The 16,407-nt window shown below is 38.1% G+C and overlaps 1 protein-coding gene across 1 annotated transcript in view; it reads left to right on the top strand.

Moving 5' to 3' along the window:
* Nucleotides 1-16,407, top strand: part of LOC126974057 (uncharacterized) — a 236,362-nt gene that overhangs the window by 77,898 nt on the left and 142,057 nt on the right. Inside the window, exons 4-5 of the mRNA XM_050821441.1 lie at nucleotides 9,581-9,792; nucleotides 10,534-11,922. Of these exons, the coding sequence (XP_050677398.1) occupies nucleotides 9,581-9,792; nucleotides 10,534-11,922 (1,601 nt within the window). The remainder of the gene's footprint in view (nucleotides 1-9,580; nucleotides 9,793-10,533; nucleotides 11,923-16,407) is intronic.

Here is a 16,407-nt window from a genome sequence, read left to right as displayed (position 1 = left end):
CTGGAGGCTCAAACCACCCTCCTCCACACTCGCTGTGGACTTTTGCAACATCAGGGGGCTTCGCTCAAATTTAAATGCCGTCCACTTTCACCTGGAGACAGCGAAGCCGGCCCTGCTCTTTTTAACCGAGACACAGATATCCTCCCGGCTGATTCATCTTACCTTTCATACCCGGGGTATAATTTGGACCACTCCTTTATACCACGGGCTGGCGTGTGCGTTTACGTCAGGGAGGATGTCTGTTCTCGACGCCTCAGTTTTCTTGAAGGACAGGACCTATCCATCATCTGGCTGCGTGTAGACTGCGATGACTCATATAAAAAAAATATTAATAAGTTAAAATAAGTATTTATATTGTATACGGCATACACGGGCCATGCAGGTCTCTTTCTCTTGAGAAGGTCGCGGGATGGGGTAATTTGGATCTTGTCCAATTTAACCCCCAGAGCGCGTTTATGACTACTTCAACAAAACCTCCCTTTAAGCCTCGCGGTCATCCAGATGTTAAAGCCAAATTAAATTAATTTAATTAAAGCATGGTAATACTTAACGCCAGTCCATATTTTAGCGCTATTCAAAGCGCAGAACCTGATTCCTGCCGCCGAATTCCACCTTCGCACAACACGCCACAAATTAGGATATCTTCTCCACCATCTGGATGTGTCGCGCTCCTCCAGTGTGCTTTTTAAGGGAATTTATTGCATGTATAACAAAGCTTGGAAATGAGCTGCCTTGTGCGGTGTTTCCTGGACAATACGACATTTGAAGCTACCCAAAAAAGGTACAAGGTGTACGCGTATTTTGAAATCGTTGAGCGAAGAGCGTTGCTGGCTCTTTAAAAACTCGCTCCTGTGAATCCTCTGCTGTTGCAAGAGAATATGAGCGCCGATGAAAACTTAACATCAGGTGGCGTACGTTCGTTGCGAATCCATGGCCCATTTATTCAAAGAGATTTTGGCAACTGTCCTAATTACCACCTTTGATCTCTTTATGGGAACAAATCCAGCATAGACTCTTGGAACAATTTTGAAAATATTCCACCAACTATCTTTTGTTCTTTTACTGTACTAAACATTGTTCTATTTTATGGCTACTTCATTAGATTTTTGGACTCATACAAAAGAAAAGCCTTGGATAACGAAATTACATAGCAGCTTTACTCTGAACATCTGATCATGGCTTCGATTTAAATTAAATAACAATTTTAATATTAATTAAATTATTTTTTTCAAAGGCTACATATTTACACTTTATAATTGTTATTATTTTATCGAAGTCCTGGCTCAGTGACCCCATTCAGAAGCTTTTCTGCACCTAGCATGTCGTTACAAAAACGCTTACCACTCTGTTTAATAATGTAGTTTAAGAATAGTACTTAAAACCTCATATATTTTATAAAGCAGTTATTTCAATGTTACTCATCTTTTATGCTGGTTTGGTTGTTCACAGGGAATAACAGGTATAGTATCACTTCTTCTTCTCTATAATATAAACTACCCGTGCTGTATATGTTAGTACCAAGAAAAAATTGACAGTTGTAGAGATTGCCGATAGAAGTGAAAACTTAGAACTTTTAGTATAAAAATTTGGAATTTCATAATGTTTAAAAACAATTAAATTATTAATTTATCTTAATTAACTTATTTTTAATGATATATTAATCAAAGAAAATCACTATTTCAATAATGCAGTATAACTATACAACTTTTCACGAAATCCATTCAATTTCACTTAAAAGATATGCACAGCACTAATTTAGCACAATACGGCAGCTGTATAGCTACAGATACACTGCTTTAAGCATCTCGGTCACGTGAACTCACGAGATTTCACCGATCCAAAAAGTGTTTAACTATATTGATATTTATTATTTTAATTATTTATTTATCGCGTGTGCCTCGGTTTTCCCCTACCACAAAGTGCCTAACGTGGCTAAAGATCACTCACTTCAAAAAATATCTTACAAAATATATTCTTGATACCATATTCAAATATGACTGAAGTAGAACTTCATTGAACAAATGATTTCAAACCGATTGAACATAATATTCAATGTTGGAATTTCGCAAAATGTTTCCTGTGATATTCGTATTATAGTGTTGGACCGTTTTCATATGTACAGTCATTGTCATATTTCATAAAATATTATTACCTTTTTTACGTTTTGTCAAATCACATATCGGACAGCCTGGGACTAACTAGATTATGATTATTTTATAGCAATAATAATGACAGTATAATATTGTATATTTTATTAAAAAGATCGCAGAGCGCCATTCGTTTCCGAAGCGGTAGTAGTATTAGAAATCACATCAAAAAGAATTCTAAAGGAATCAATTTTGAGAAAATAAATGCCTTTTATACCTTTTCATTTTAATCGTAATTATTTGAGACAAAAAAGAGCTCTTTCTCATTTCTATAGATAACTGTTACTGAAACCGCAATTTCGTCAGCATTTACCAGTGTATCCATATTTGTTAATTTTTTGTTTAAAATGAAAAAAAATATATATATTATGGACTCATTTATTTCTATCAAGAAACCTACTATAGTATTTACAGTTCCTTTACTTAAGACTTAACGCTAGCACGACTTTATTGTACAATTTTTCCACACGTTTTTTTAATATTATAATATTAAACACAGAAAAATGGGACTTACGTACTTAATAATAGAACACTAAAAACTAGATCAAATCTAAAATATATATGGGCCATACTGAAAGTTTCTGCACTGGCCATTTGTTATAGAATTATTTAAAAAATAATTGCAATATTTGAAAATAGAACACACCCAGAGTATGTTCCATTCCAGTTGTTGTGATTGTCATTGTGGTATCGTTTTGAAGATTGTGTGGCGATAGTGCCAACTAAAACTCGACAAACTTTAACTCGAGCCTTTGCTGTAAATCACGTACATTATGAATTTTCAGGCCATGATTTGTAGATTTCATTGTAGCTTAAGTCAACAAGAAAGTTGCCAGATACAATTGGCATTGGCGATGTAGCTCCATCTCATAGGTCTAAGTCCTCCTGGTTCTGTGAATTTAGAAGTGGGCATGATCATCTCTGTGACGATTTTTATAAAAGTCGTATGTGAAAAGAAATATGATAACTGACACAAAAAACTTTGAATTGTACCATTTATGGACAATGCAGGTTTCGAACCTCGAGCCACAACTTGAGAGTTGAACAAGACTTACCAAGATTTACGGTCGATGCGTCACTCGGACGGTTGGCTCAGTTGGGAAGAGCACTCGAATGGACCTCGAGAAGCGTAGGTTCGAGTCTGGTATCGTCTATAAGTTTTGGTATAAATTATATTTGTAAATTTGTACTATTTAGGTATTGGTATGTCAATAGAAGCTTAAATAGAGTTTTAGAAGTCCTCGTTCATATCGACAACACATCAGCTCATTCCGTAAAGTAAAGAATGAGTATTTGAACGCCTCAAATATAGAACTGATGATGGACCCACCATATATTCCAAATGTGATGTTTGCTTTAACTCCAAAATTAAAGATAAGCTAAGAGATAGAGATATAAGAGAGACAAGGCTTGGAGAGGCGGCGAATCCAAGTGTCCATTGAGACATTCCTCCGGAAGACACAACAACTGTAATTTACATTGGTTCCAGTGAATGCAAATGTGTATAAGTAGTGAAGGAATATACTTTGAAAAACATCAAATATATAATAAGATAAACATAATATGCGGCATTAATATAAAAGAAGAGGTTAGTTAAGTAAAAAAGCTATTGTGTTTTATGTAATCATAATAAGCCCTGTACTTTCCCCGGGGCGTAAAAAGAATAGGGGAGTCCCAGGCCCATGGGTATCGTAAGAGGCGACTAAGGGCTTTTTAGAAGTGGGAGAGTCACGCTACCGTCTTTTGACGTCAGCACAATCGGGCCAGACTCGTCCGGGTTAATTACCACACTCGCACAGAATACCGGCGTGAAGTAGCGGCCTAGTGCCGCTATGTTTCGCATAGGTTAGTGTCGAGGACCGGTGGCCATTTCCCCCCCCCCCCCTCTCCACCCGAATATGACAGCGGATCTACAAATGATTTTACCCCAGGAGGGTACCGGCTCTACAAGAGTCGGAGAATCCCTCCCCGAGCACTCTAGCTCGGGCCGCCCTTCGTATTCTGGGGAGGGCACAGAACCGCGCGATCGCTACGTTGCTACGCGCGGGAGCTACCTTGGCGATCTGAGCATAATTTTGCATTGGCGTATGGTTTGTCACAATTGGTTGAGTCGCCAACGTAGCTCCCGGATGTGGATAGCCACATGCCGTCCTTATTGGATCTTCTGCTGACTACACATCCCGATGGTTACCAAGTCTTTGTTGACGCCCCTCTCGGAACGTCCGACCATTGCCTGGTCAGGAGTGTAGTGCCTATCCGACGCCAACGTCGCAGACCACCAGCGACCCGCCGCGTTTGGCACTACAAGTTAGCAGATTGGGATAAGATGCGTCCCTTTTTTGCATCCTACCCTTAGGGCAGGGTTTGTTTCCCTTCGGATGATCCTACTGCAGGGCATGGATTTTTTTATACCAAGCTCTGTAGTACCGATCGGAGGCAGATCACAGTCCTGGTTCTATGCGTTAGTCAAAGCAGCATCTGACCTTAAAAAAAGTGACGTATCGAACTTGGGTTGCGGCGCTGGGCACAAAGGATCCGAACTGCAACGTTCTTAAGAGGAAATATAACCGTGCCTCCAGATTTTTTAAGCGGCAAATCGCCCGTGCGAAGTCTAAGCACGTCGTCAAAATCGGCGAACAGCTTTCCACTTACCCGATCGGAACACGCAAGTTCTGGTCGTTGTCGAAAGCTGCTCTTGGTAACTTCAACCAGCCGTCCATGCCGCCGTTGCACATGAGGAATGACACCCTGGCCCATACGGCAAAAGAGAAAGCCGAGCTCCTGTGCGCTCTTTTCGCCTCCAACTCGACTCTTGACGACAACGGAAAAACACCGCCGACCATCCCGCGGTGTCAGAGCTCTATGCCTGAAGTACAGTTCATACAGAAAACTGTTAGCCGAGCTCTGTTTTCGTTGGACGTCAGGAAGTCGAGCGGGCCGGATGGTATTTCTCCAATCGTGCTTAGAACGTGTGCCCCTGAGTTGACGCCGGTGCTAACGTGTTTATTCCAGCACTCTTATTCAAAAGGCGTAGTCCCTGACTCATGGAAGTCAGCCCTTGTCCATCCGATCCAAAAAAAAGGAGACAGTTCGGATCCGGCAAACTGCAGGCCTATTGCTATTAGCTCCCTGCTCTCCAAAATCATGGAGAGCATAATTAGCCGTCAGCTCTTGGTATACATAGAGGGTCACCAGTTGATCAACGACCGACAATACGGGTTTCGCCATGGTCGGTCGGCAGGTGATCTTCTGGTATACCAAACACAAAGATGGGCTGCGGCTATTGAAAGCAAGGGTGAAGGCCTGGCAGTTAGCCTGGATATAGCGAAGGCCTTTGGTCGTGTATGGCACAAGGCGCTCTTCTCAAAACTTCCATCATTTGGGCTTCCCGAGAGCTTGTGCAAGTGAACCTCCAGCTTCCTCACTGGGCGCAGCATACAGGTCGTTGTCGACGGATATTGCTCGAACCCGAAGCCCGTGAATGCTGTAGTGCCCCAAGGCTGTGTGCTGTCTCCCACGCTGTTTCTTCTGCATATCAATGATATGTTGGACACCTCCAACATGCATTGCTATGCAGACGACAGCACTGGTGATGTGGTATACACGGGCCATGCAGGTCTCTCTCGCGAAAACGTTGACTAGTGCCGGGAGAAACTTGTGTCTTCTATCGAGTCCTCTCTCGAGAAGGTCGCGGAATGGGGTAAATTGAACCTTGTCCAAACCCCCAGAAGACTTAAGTTTGCGCGTTTACCACTAAAAACTCACTCACTTCCCTTAAGGCCTCGCCTAGTATCGGAATACTGGGTCTCGAAATCTCGAGCGATAGCCAATTTCGTGGTCATCTGGCGGGCAAAGCCAAATTGGCTTCAAATAAACTGGGCGTCATTAATAGAGCACACATGGAGTATTGCTGTCATCTCTGGTCTGGCGCACCCCAGTATCAGCTCGAACCATTTGACCGCGTGCAACCCAGTGCTCTGTGAACGGCTGGATCACTTGGCGTTGCGTAGAGACGTCGACTTCATTGTGTGTCTTCATTTATCATCACGGGGAGTGTTCCGAAGAGCTGTTTAACCTGATTCCTGCTGCCGAATTCCACCTTCGCACGATACGCCACAAGTTAGGTTATCATCCTCACCATCTGGATGTGTGGCGGTCCTCCACAGTGCGTTATTCAAGGAGCTTTCTTCCACGTACTACAAAGCTGTGGAATGAACTTCCTTGTGCGGTGTTTCCGGGACGATACGACATGGGTACCTTCAAAAAAAGCGGGTACACCTTCCTTAAAGGCCGGCAGCGCTCCTGTGATTCCTCTGGTGTTGCAACAGATTGTGGGCGGCGGTGGTTCGAACCTATACCAATACTTGCGGGCACCAGAACTTAAATCAAGCGGCTTAGACAGCGCAGCCAAACGAACTTGAATGCAGTAGTTGAAATTAACGATTAATTTTTTTCGTGCAATGTGCAATAGATGGGCGATGTAATAAAAGCTTAACTTTAAGAAAGTTTAGTTAAGTAAAAAGCCTCTGGCCCATACTTATATACGAATGTGAGGCATGGACCATTAAAAAATACCTCAGGAAACGTATAGAAGCTTTTGAAATGCACATGGACGTATGTTGGCCATTAGTTCGACTGACAAGATCACGAATGTGGAAGTTCTGCGCCGCGTCTTTCAAAAACGCGAACTCATGCAAACCATCAAGATGAGGAAAGTCGCATATTTGGGGCACGTGCTTAGGCACAAGAGGTACGAACGTCTACAACTCATCATGATGGGAAAAAGCCGCCGCAAGAAGAGGTATAGGTCGCAGAAACAAGTCTTGGTTGAGCAAGATCTGAGAGCGGACAGGAATCGCGAGTGCGGCAGAACTATTTCACCTCGCGAAAACACAAAGTTAAGATTACAAAGCTGACTGCTAACCTTCGCTAGTAGGAGAGGCACACGAAGAAGAACTAAAAATCATCAGATACATTATAATATACTCATAACATAATATTTAATATTAAAACCAATATACAAATTGCAATATTGTAATTCAATATGTCGATGATCATACAATGGAGGAACTAGTCACTGGGGCGAACAGTATGATAGGCTTATCAATACGTCATCATTGTGCTGTCTGACAACGTAATAATACAGCTTTGTTATCAATCAGAATATTGTCTATCGGTAACATTATACCCTCTGTATAGGACAGATTCATTGAGGCTACTCTTTGTATTAATAATAGAACCCTTTTAGGGTATATAGGATATATAGGGAGACTCAAATACATTATGTGTAGGAAAGTAATAACATAACTCACAGTATATTATAACAGTAGTACTAAGCATTTTTAAATATCTCATAGCGTTTTCTCAATCTGTAACTTTTATTAGACAACGTCTATTCAATCGATATAACATGAAAAATAAAATATAAAAATATATTAAAAAAATATGAAACCCTAATTTCGAAACGAAACGACAACAAATTACGACCTTTGAAGTCCAGAACAGAGTTGTATCGAAACAGCATCTTTTGCATTGGACCAACAATTTACAATGATAAGTTACCTGACAATATTAAGCGCGAAAATATATTCTACTTCAAAAAGTCACTCAAATCTTACTTAATAAAAAAGCATACTACTCATTAAAAGATTTTCTTGACGATAAAATAGTAAATAATAATAAATAACTTTGACTGAACTCAATATCATTATGTAGCATAAATTACTATTCAAAAATATAACTTTAGAGGGTTAAGACAGTGTTTAGACAATACATAATATAACAGTGAATTATCTTTTTTTTATAATTAAAATATAATTTTGCTTTCTTCCTTCTTATACCTAATTAAGGTTAAAGAAAATATATCTACGTCTCAAAGTTTTAATCGATGGATTTATGATTTACTTATGAGATTCTAGCATAATTTGTGCGAGGATATTATATATAGGAGGAAATTTTTGAACGTGAGGAGATTCTTGAAACCAAAAGGTTTAATCAAATAATGTCGCTAATAGCTGTACCTAATACATAAAAATACTACATTTTTTTCGTTACTTATTACGTTTTTTTATTTTAAATAATAAAAAAAAAATTAAAATTAATTAAAAATGACAAAATGTTTATATATTTAGAAGACTTAAAAATAACCTAGAGAAAGTCCGCTGCCATATGTATAAGGTTTTAGTTCAGGCCATTTACTTGAACAAAAATAAATTAATAAATTTTGAGTAATCTCAATGTGATATAATTTCAATGTAAAATAAAACGTATATACAAAAGCCAGTGCAAATTAAGTCCAGCAATATATCATCATGAGATACAATAAGTTGTACAAACGAAAAGTCCATCACAAAACTTGTAACATTTACGTAACCTAGAATGTTTAAGAGTCATAGAAAGATAATAAAATAATTTTACAGTAGAACCACGTTATTCATTGTTATTCTGACGTTTTAGATAAAATATCTAATAATCATTTTCAAATTCAAATTCAAATATTTTTATTCAAAATAGGATTTAAAATCACTTATTGAACGTAAAAAACTACCACCCATTCAAAAGAGACTGCCTCAGACCTGAGAAGAATGGGCGCAAGAAACTCAGCGGGCTTTTTTTTTTAATATCAAATATGGATTACAATGTTATATTGTACAATAAACATTTATAATTAAAGAGCCTGAGGGTGTTCGCTTTATTCCCAGTCCATGGTGTCATTAAGAAAATCGTTTATGCTATAATAACCTTTCCCACACAAACGTTTTTTAACAATTCTTTTAAATTTCGTTTACACATTTGTTTTTTACATTTTCTGGAATCATATTGTAGAAGCATATACATCGCCCAACAAAAGACTTACTAACTCGCCCCAACCGAGTAGTAGGCATAACAAGTTTATGTTTGTTCCTCGTGTTAACATTATGAATGTCACAGTTTCTAGAAAATTCTTCAATGTGCTTATGAATATACAGAACATTATAACTTTATATAATTCCATTCATTTAAATCATTGAACAATTAATAATTTATATAAGTAGTAAAAAAATGTGGGAATTGACATAAAAAGTCAATGATTATATTCATGCGGTTTTCATGTTCTATCAATGAGAACGAAAATATCTGACGGAGAGTCAAAATATTAAATAAATAATATGTCTACTACAGACTCCATTTGGATGGATAGTTTATGGTTGTATTAGATATGGGCGTCACGCATGGGAGCGGTTATTGCTAATATCTTGTCGCCAGTTCAGTTATCTAACTGGTGATGTGAAAACAAGAGTGATATTTATTATTTAACGCTTATATATTCATTTATAAAATACCACCGACAATGTATCCCTACAGATATTTCAAAAATAATAAATCGTAAGTTTAATAACCGAATCTATTGTTTATTTGTGAGTATGTTTTAATAATACGATATTTATTATCAGGACTATGACAGCAATATGCTTCGTCTGCAACCTACCAATCCTGTCGCACCAAGTTGGGTTGGTGTGGGCTGGTGGAAACGGATGGGACGAGCTGACAAGGTCTACTCTCGAAGAGACCACCCTGAGGCAGAGACTTGGCAGTCGAAGAGATTCAGCCGCTCAAGTCTCTTGCTTATCGCCACCAGAACCAGATGCCTCGGAGCAACCAAGAGGTATTTAATGTTTTATTACGTCTTTATTTTTATATTACTCAATAAATTCCCACGGGACAACGAAAGACTATTTGTGACCACCATGGCCCTTAATTATGTAATAATGAGTGAGTGCGTTTTGTACGTTTCTGGCGTTTGAACCTACTTGAAGCTGATAATGAATTGAAGAAAATAGAAAATCGATTCTCGATAGAATGCACATAGTAATGATAATTGATAGGCTGGGTGATCACCTAACATTAAGTGACTCATCCGCTTATGACTATCGTAGAAAAATAACCACCACTTTAAATTGTATGTACTTCTTGGGATTGTTACATCATCAATATTAAATATATTTTTATGTGTGTGTTTTTTTTCATTTATTTATTGCACCAATTAAGAATAAACTTATACATATAAAATAATAAAGCCGAAAATACAAGTTGAGTGCTACTTCAATTATAGACGAAAATAATATTCATAACTTAAAAGAAAATAAAAATAAAGTTTAAAAGAGTAAAATAGTTTAAAAAAATTATTCACAACTATGTAATACAGTCACTCACAATTAAATTGAAATGATATTTTTCCAGTCATAAATAATATTTACGAAATAATAGACGCACTGCGATTTGATGTTTACTTGCAGTCACTTTTCACTTTCATATTTTACTTATTTTATCATAATACCATCCTCTCTAGCTACATATTGCCTATTGTCTATATATCTAATACTATGTCTGTTTCTCTTCATTGTAGGTGGGCCTCGTCGACGGCGATCATCTCTTGCTCAGCTTACCGACATTCTTCGGGAGTGGGGAGGTGGAAGCAGTGCTCCTAGACGTCAAAGGACTCCACTATCAAGACGGGAAACATTAGCTGATCTCGCTCGCTCTCTGCCATGGGCAAGGCATGAGCCACCACCACGGCGCCGCCGAGACTCATCCGCAGACTCAGGAATTAAGTCCATGGCATCTAAGCGTCGTGATTCAAAAGCGCAACCTGAATTCCGAACAGATTTTCCTACTTTAGATAGAAAAGACTCAGTAATAACACCAACAAAAGACCGTCGCATAAAAAGACGTAGTTCTGGCGATGAGAAAGAACGCAGAGATTCTATTGAAGGGCATCGCCACAGACGTGATTCTGTTGTTGTCATGCCACCAAGAATTGTCGCAACTCACAAGAAAAGAAGACCTTCACCACCCATACAAGCGCCCCCGTCGTTTGTTGATGCATCTTCTGATCCAGGTCCGTCTACTCATCCCCCTTCAGTTACTGTTGTCACCGTCCATGAACCAAGTCGTTCTGACGGAGAATGTCAGCCTATGACAATGCCAACTATTATAACTTCGGCAGTCACACCCTCGCCAACATCTCCTACTCCACCAAATGGCGGCACTGCGACAACGCAATCATCTCCAACTCCAGGAATAAATCAAATAAGTCAGGCAACTCAAGGAACACAAGCAGTCCAACCTGTAGGTAAAACAGCGCCTAGCTTAGGAGGGCGAAGGGATTCCACCACTCAATGTGGTCGTACAAGACGAGATTCTAGAGCTACAGCGAGTCCTGAAAGACGGTTGGGTAGGCTACAGAGACAGGCTACCGCTTTTGATGATCCTATTGGCCCACCCGGCACTAGAAGACCATCATTAGAGCCGGATGATGCAGGGCGTGCGCGGCGCGATTCTCTAAGTCCTGATTCCGCAGCACGTACACGACGAGAAAGAAACCAATTAAGCCCTGATCGTGCTGGAGGTGGTGAGTTAAGTCCATCGGCCGCTAGACGTCGAAATCGTCTACGTAGACAAGCATCATGTGCACGAATGGGAAGAGCCCGCAGTCCAGAATCTAGCTCTTGCTCGAGCCGAGATCCAAGTCCATGTGCCAGGCCTCCAGAGAGGACTATCTTCAGGCGTCAATCAACAACAGAAGAGATATTAATTGCGCGTGGTTTCCGTCGTCAGTCCACAACTGAAGAAATGATACGTTGTCGTAACTTTAGACGTCAAAGTTCTCAAAGTGACGACGCTTGCATGCGGGCTCGGGGGAGGCGAGACTCTTCGACTCAGATACTAGATGGAACCATTGGCACCATGACAGTCGAAACAACCAGCACTTTCTTCGATTCCAGTACACAAACTGGTAAGTTAAAATCAATTTATTTTTATAGTCAGGAAATAGTGTCAAAATAAGAAACGGACATTTTGTACTTATTCTCTGAAATTATTTCCACTGGAGAATAAATAACTATTAAACAAAAATCCAATACATTTTAATTAAATAAATAATTTTGTTTGATAAAATTAAAAATGATAAACTCACAGTTTTAATAAAATTCTTATAATTTCTTGATTTCTTAATTTATATCGAATATATTCTCTAAATGTTATTTGTATATTTAAACCACATAAATTAAATGCAAACAGATGGCTGAAATCGGAATTGTAGTACATTTCCCCCTGTATGGGTGAAATGTGCCGAATCCTAAATTCTTTTTGTTTTCTTTTTTCTTTATGAAAATAAGGGACGAGGCGAGCAGGACGTTCACGCCCTACCCATTACAATGCGGTGCAGCTCAGGATTCTTGAAAAACCCAAAAATTCTGAGCAACACCACAATTGCGCTCGTCACCCTGAGACATAAGATGTTAAGTCTCATTTGCCCAGTAATTTCACTAGCTACGGCGCCCTCCAGACCAAAACACAGTAATGTTTACACATTACTGCTTCACGGCAGAAATAGGCGCCGTTGTGGTACCCATAATCTAGCCGGCTTCCTGTGCAAAGGAGACTCCCACTGGTAAAAATGAACAAAAGGAATCAAAAATACCAAATCAGCATTTTTTAACATTAATTGCAAATATTACTATATAAATATTGAGGCATCATAATAAAACTCGCTTTTACTTAAAAATACTTCAGCTAAATAATTGTCACATAATATTTTCTATACACACGACATCTGTTGCTTAGGTCTGAAACTTTTGTCTATTACAGACACTGCGACACGATTCAACGAAAGGTTGTTATAAAAGTACTGCTTTCTGGTGTTGATTAATTTGAAAAAAGGTTAATAATTCCATACACTTAGATAATTATAATATTGTCAAATTTAAATATTGGTTTTTCACTACTTACCATTTTAACAGTATATAAGAATGATATTTAAATATTTAACCCTTCTAATATATCATTAAACATTTAATCGGACTTATTTGTAATACATTGAACATTTATAAGAATTAAATTTTGTATTATTGCATAACTTAAAGTACTGGAATACTATGCTTAAAGGATTGTAAGTTTCTGAATGCTCCGAGATTACAAAGACCACATGCTTTTACCCGCCCTGTTTTTCACGTCCAATCATAGCTTCCACAAACATCTCTCTCGCACTTGCCGAGCTTTTAACGCGAGGGCAGAAAAGTTCTCTGATTCCAGTGGCGCCATCAGTGAAAGCTCTGCGCTTTAGCGGGCAAGTACACTTCGATGTTGTACAATCTCTCAGAAATGAAAATATAATTGTTGTAGTGTTAAAAAAAGGTTTCTATGCCAAATATTTTGAAAGGTTTAAATGAGATTTTATTTGGGAGGGATGATGTGGTAATTTTCTGAAGCGGACTCATTCTTACCTGTCATCTGTTGCCTTACCCTGCCATGTTTACTAAAATGAAAGTGACGTGTATACATCCAACAACCTTACGTTGAATAGTCGTATCCGAGAGTCCGTGTAACCAGGCCTATCTAAGACAACGAATATGTTAATAATATGTAATCGAAAGGAACCAATTTAATTGCTGAAATAAACAAGTAATCAGTGCTTTTGTTATCACAAATGTATATAACATGTGATATCTCACATTGAATAGTGTAACAGTGTAAATAATTACATTGTGTTGAGTGAAGTTAATGTAACTATACTGTAAATTTTACATTTATAGAACATAATACCAATTATTTGTAATTTATAGAGTAGTTTTTGCGAACTTTACAATTTTATTCTGTAAAAGTAGAGTGCTTAGATGTAACTTCGTGTTTTTACTGGCGCAAACGGAATGGTGAGTGGATAAATCTTTACAGTTAAATGAGAATAAAAGAACATGAACATATTTTATTGAAATTTGAAATAATTTTATTACAATGTTACATTTAAAATAGATTCGTATTCAGGTAAATATTTCATTAATTTGATACTAAATTTTTACATTTATTTCAATATATTAATAGTGCAATATTTATTTTATTAGTTTAAGGTATATGCTCCGTATCATTTAGAAGTATTAACTGGAAATTGTTTTAGTTTCGAATTAAAATTACAGCTAACAATTGTCTTTAATTCTACATAATCAAAGGTTATATCGTTATTGAAAAAAAATATTTCAAATTGGTCAAGGTTAGCCACCCTTTAACATAATTATTCCATTTTAGTCACTAAAGCAACAATTGAAATCTTTTTAGCTTTTATTGGTAAGAGGAAAAAAAATCATTTACTAATCACAAGACTTCCAACCGCGTCAAAGACTCTACAAGTGGGAGTTTCGATAAAGCAATCATTCTACTCGAAACAATTATCATATTTATGGCAATTTTTTATGGAACGAATGATATAATAAGTGATCCATCTTATGTTATAGGTAACAGTCCCATGATAGCAAGTATATGACACCAAAGACCTTGCCAAAAACCAAAAATTAAAAAAAAAGTGTGTGTGTACTTATGTATGCACGCAAGAAGTTATACTTCTTTGGCCTAACAAATCAAAAATCCTTAAAATTATTGATTCCTCTTGCGTTTACGTTTGTAGAAAGAGCAATATCATAAAAATCTTGTAAATATGGCCTTGAAAATTAATTATTTAATAACGAATACGGCTGTATGGGCTTGAACCCATTGCCTATCCTAATAATGGACGAAGAAACACAAAAAAAAATACGAATGTCGCAAACGTCAGAAAATTTTAGGAACCAACTTCACCCTGTTACGTTTGTGTTACACTGAAGCGTGTGCATGTTAAAATTTCACTCTCATATTTTTTTCATAACGCGCCTAAAGAAGTATAACTTCAATTTTTTATTTTTATTCACGTAAACTTATAAAAGCATTTGTAAACAGTCATTAAATGTTTATCCAATTGCTATTAAACTTCCCAGTATCATTTGCCCAAAATGCCAAAAATCAGCGCTTTTTTTTATGGAAGAGGAGGACAAACGGGTATGGGTCACCTGGTGTTAAGTGATCACCGCCGCCCACATTCTCTTGCAATACCAGAGGAATCACAAGAGCGTTGCCGGCCTATAAGGAAGGTGTATGCGCTTTTTTTGAAGGTACCCATGTCGTATCGTGAAACACCGCACAAGGAAGCTCATTCCACAGCTTTATAGTACGAGGGAGAAAGGTCCTTGAAACCGCACTGTGGAGGACCGCCACACATCCAGATGGTGGGGATGATATCCTAACTTGTGGCGTGTCGTGCGAAGGTGGAATTCGGCGGCAGGAATCAGGTTAAACAGCTCTTCGGAACACTCCCCGTGATAAATGCGGTAGAAGACACACAATGAAGCGACGTCTCTACGCAACGCCAAGTGATCCAGCCGGTGAACTTTTCCACTTTTCTAAAAGGCCGGAAACGCTCCGATAATTCTTCTGGTGTTGCAAAAAAATGTGGGCGGCGGTGATCACTTAACACCAGGTGACCCATACCCGTTTGTCCTCCTCTTCCACATAAAAAACATAGAACAAAAATAATTTTTAATTCGTACTAATCTTCGTCAAGCTTTGATGAAGTTTTATTTTCTGTCGTGTTGTCTTAGGCTCCCAGCGTTTTCTTTTAAGATCATTAATAAAACGGAGACATGTCAACGGACAGACGTCGAAAGAAATTGAGGTTGACTGTTAACCTCTATTTTGAGCAATGCACGCAACATACAAATCGCGAGTGTAAGACATAGCTTGTCACGCACACTAAAGTAATAAACCTGGCCTGTTTTCATTGGCTGTCTAGCAGCAAGAGACTCGGTCTAGACGTATAATTAATTATCTAAGATATTCTTGTTTGATATTTTATCAGAGTCACGTGGTTATCGTTGTGTGATTCTGTCTCACAAATAGCCACTCTTTTTAAGATAATAAATGTGCAAACAAACTATCATAATACTGGGCAAATGAGACTTAACAATTGTCTCAAGGTGCCGAGCGCAGTTGTAGTGCCACTCAGAATTTTTGGATCCTTCAAGAATCCTGAGCGGCACAGGATTGTAATGGGCAGGGCGTAACAATTACCATCAGTTGAACGTCTTGCTCGTCTCATCCCTATTTGTCTTAAAAAAACATTCTTCTAGATCCATTTTATTTAGACAATGGGTGATTTATATTCATCAATATTGTTATGTATTCAACATTGTAGCATTATTAAAAATTAATAGCAGTATCTCATTGGACGTATACAGGTGTGCGCTATAAAGAAAGAAATAAAAACATCCATTACCTGCCCAATTTAGTACCGATGGGATCATTTACTACAATCCATCTTTCGTTTTATATTTCAATAAAATGTTCACTGTCCATATTCATGTTTTGATATCATTCTCGTTTATAAAGAATCATAAACAGTAATAGCTTTAAGTTTACT

The sequence above is a fragment of the Leptidea sinapis genome, chromosome 31, assembly GCF_905404315.1.
Source record: "Leptidea sinapis chromosome 31, ilLepSina1.1, whole genome shotgun sequence".
Lineage (NCBI taxonomy): Eukaryota > Metazoa > Arthropoda > Insecta > Lepidoptera > Pieridae > Leptidea > Leptidea sinapis.
Note: the sequence above shows the minus strand (reverse complement) of the source record. Positions and strands in the feature narration are given on the sequence as shown.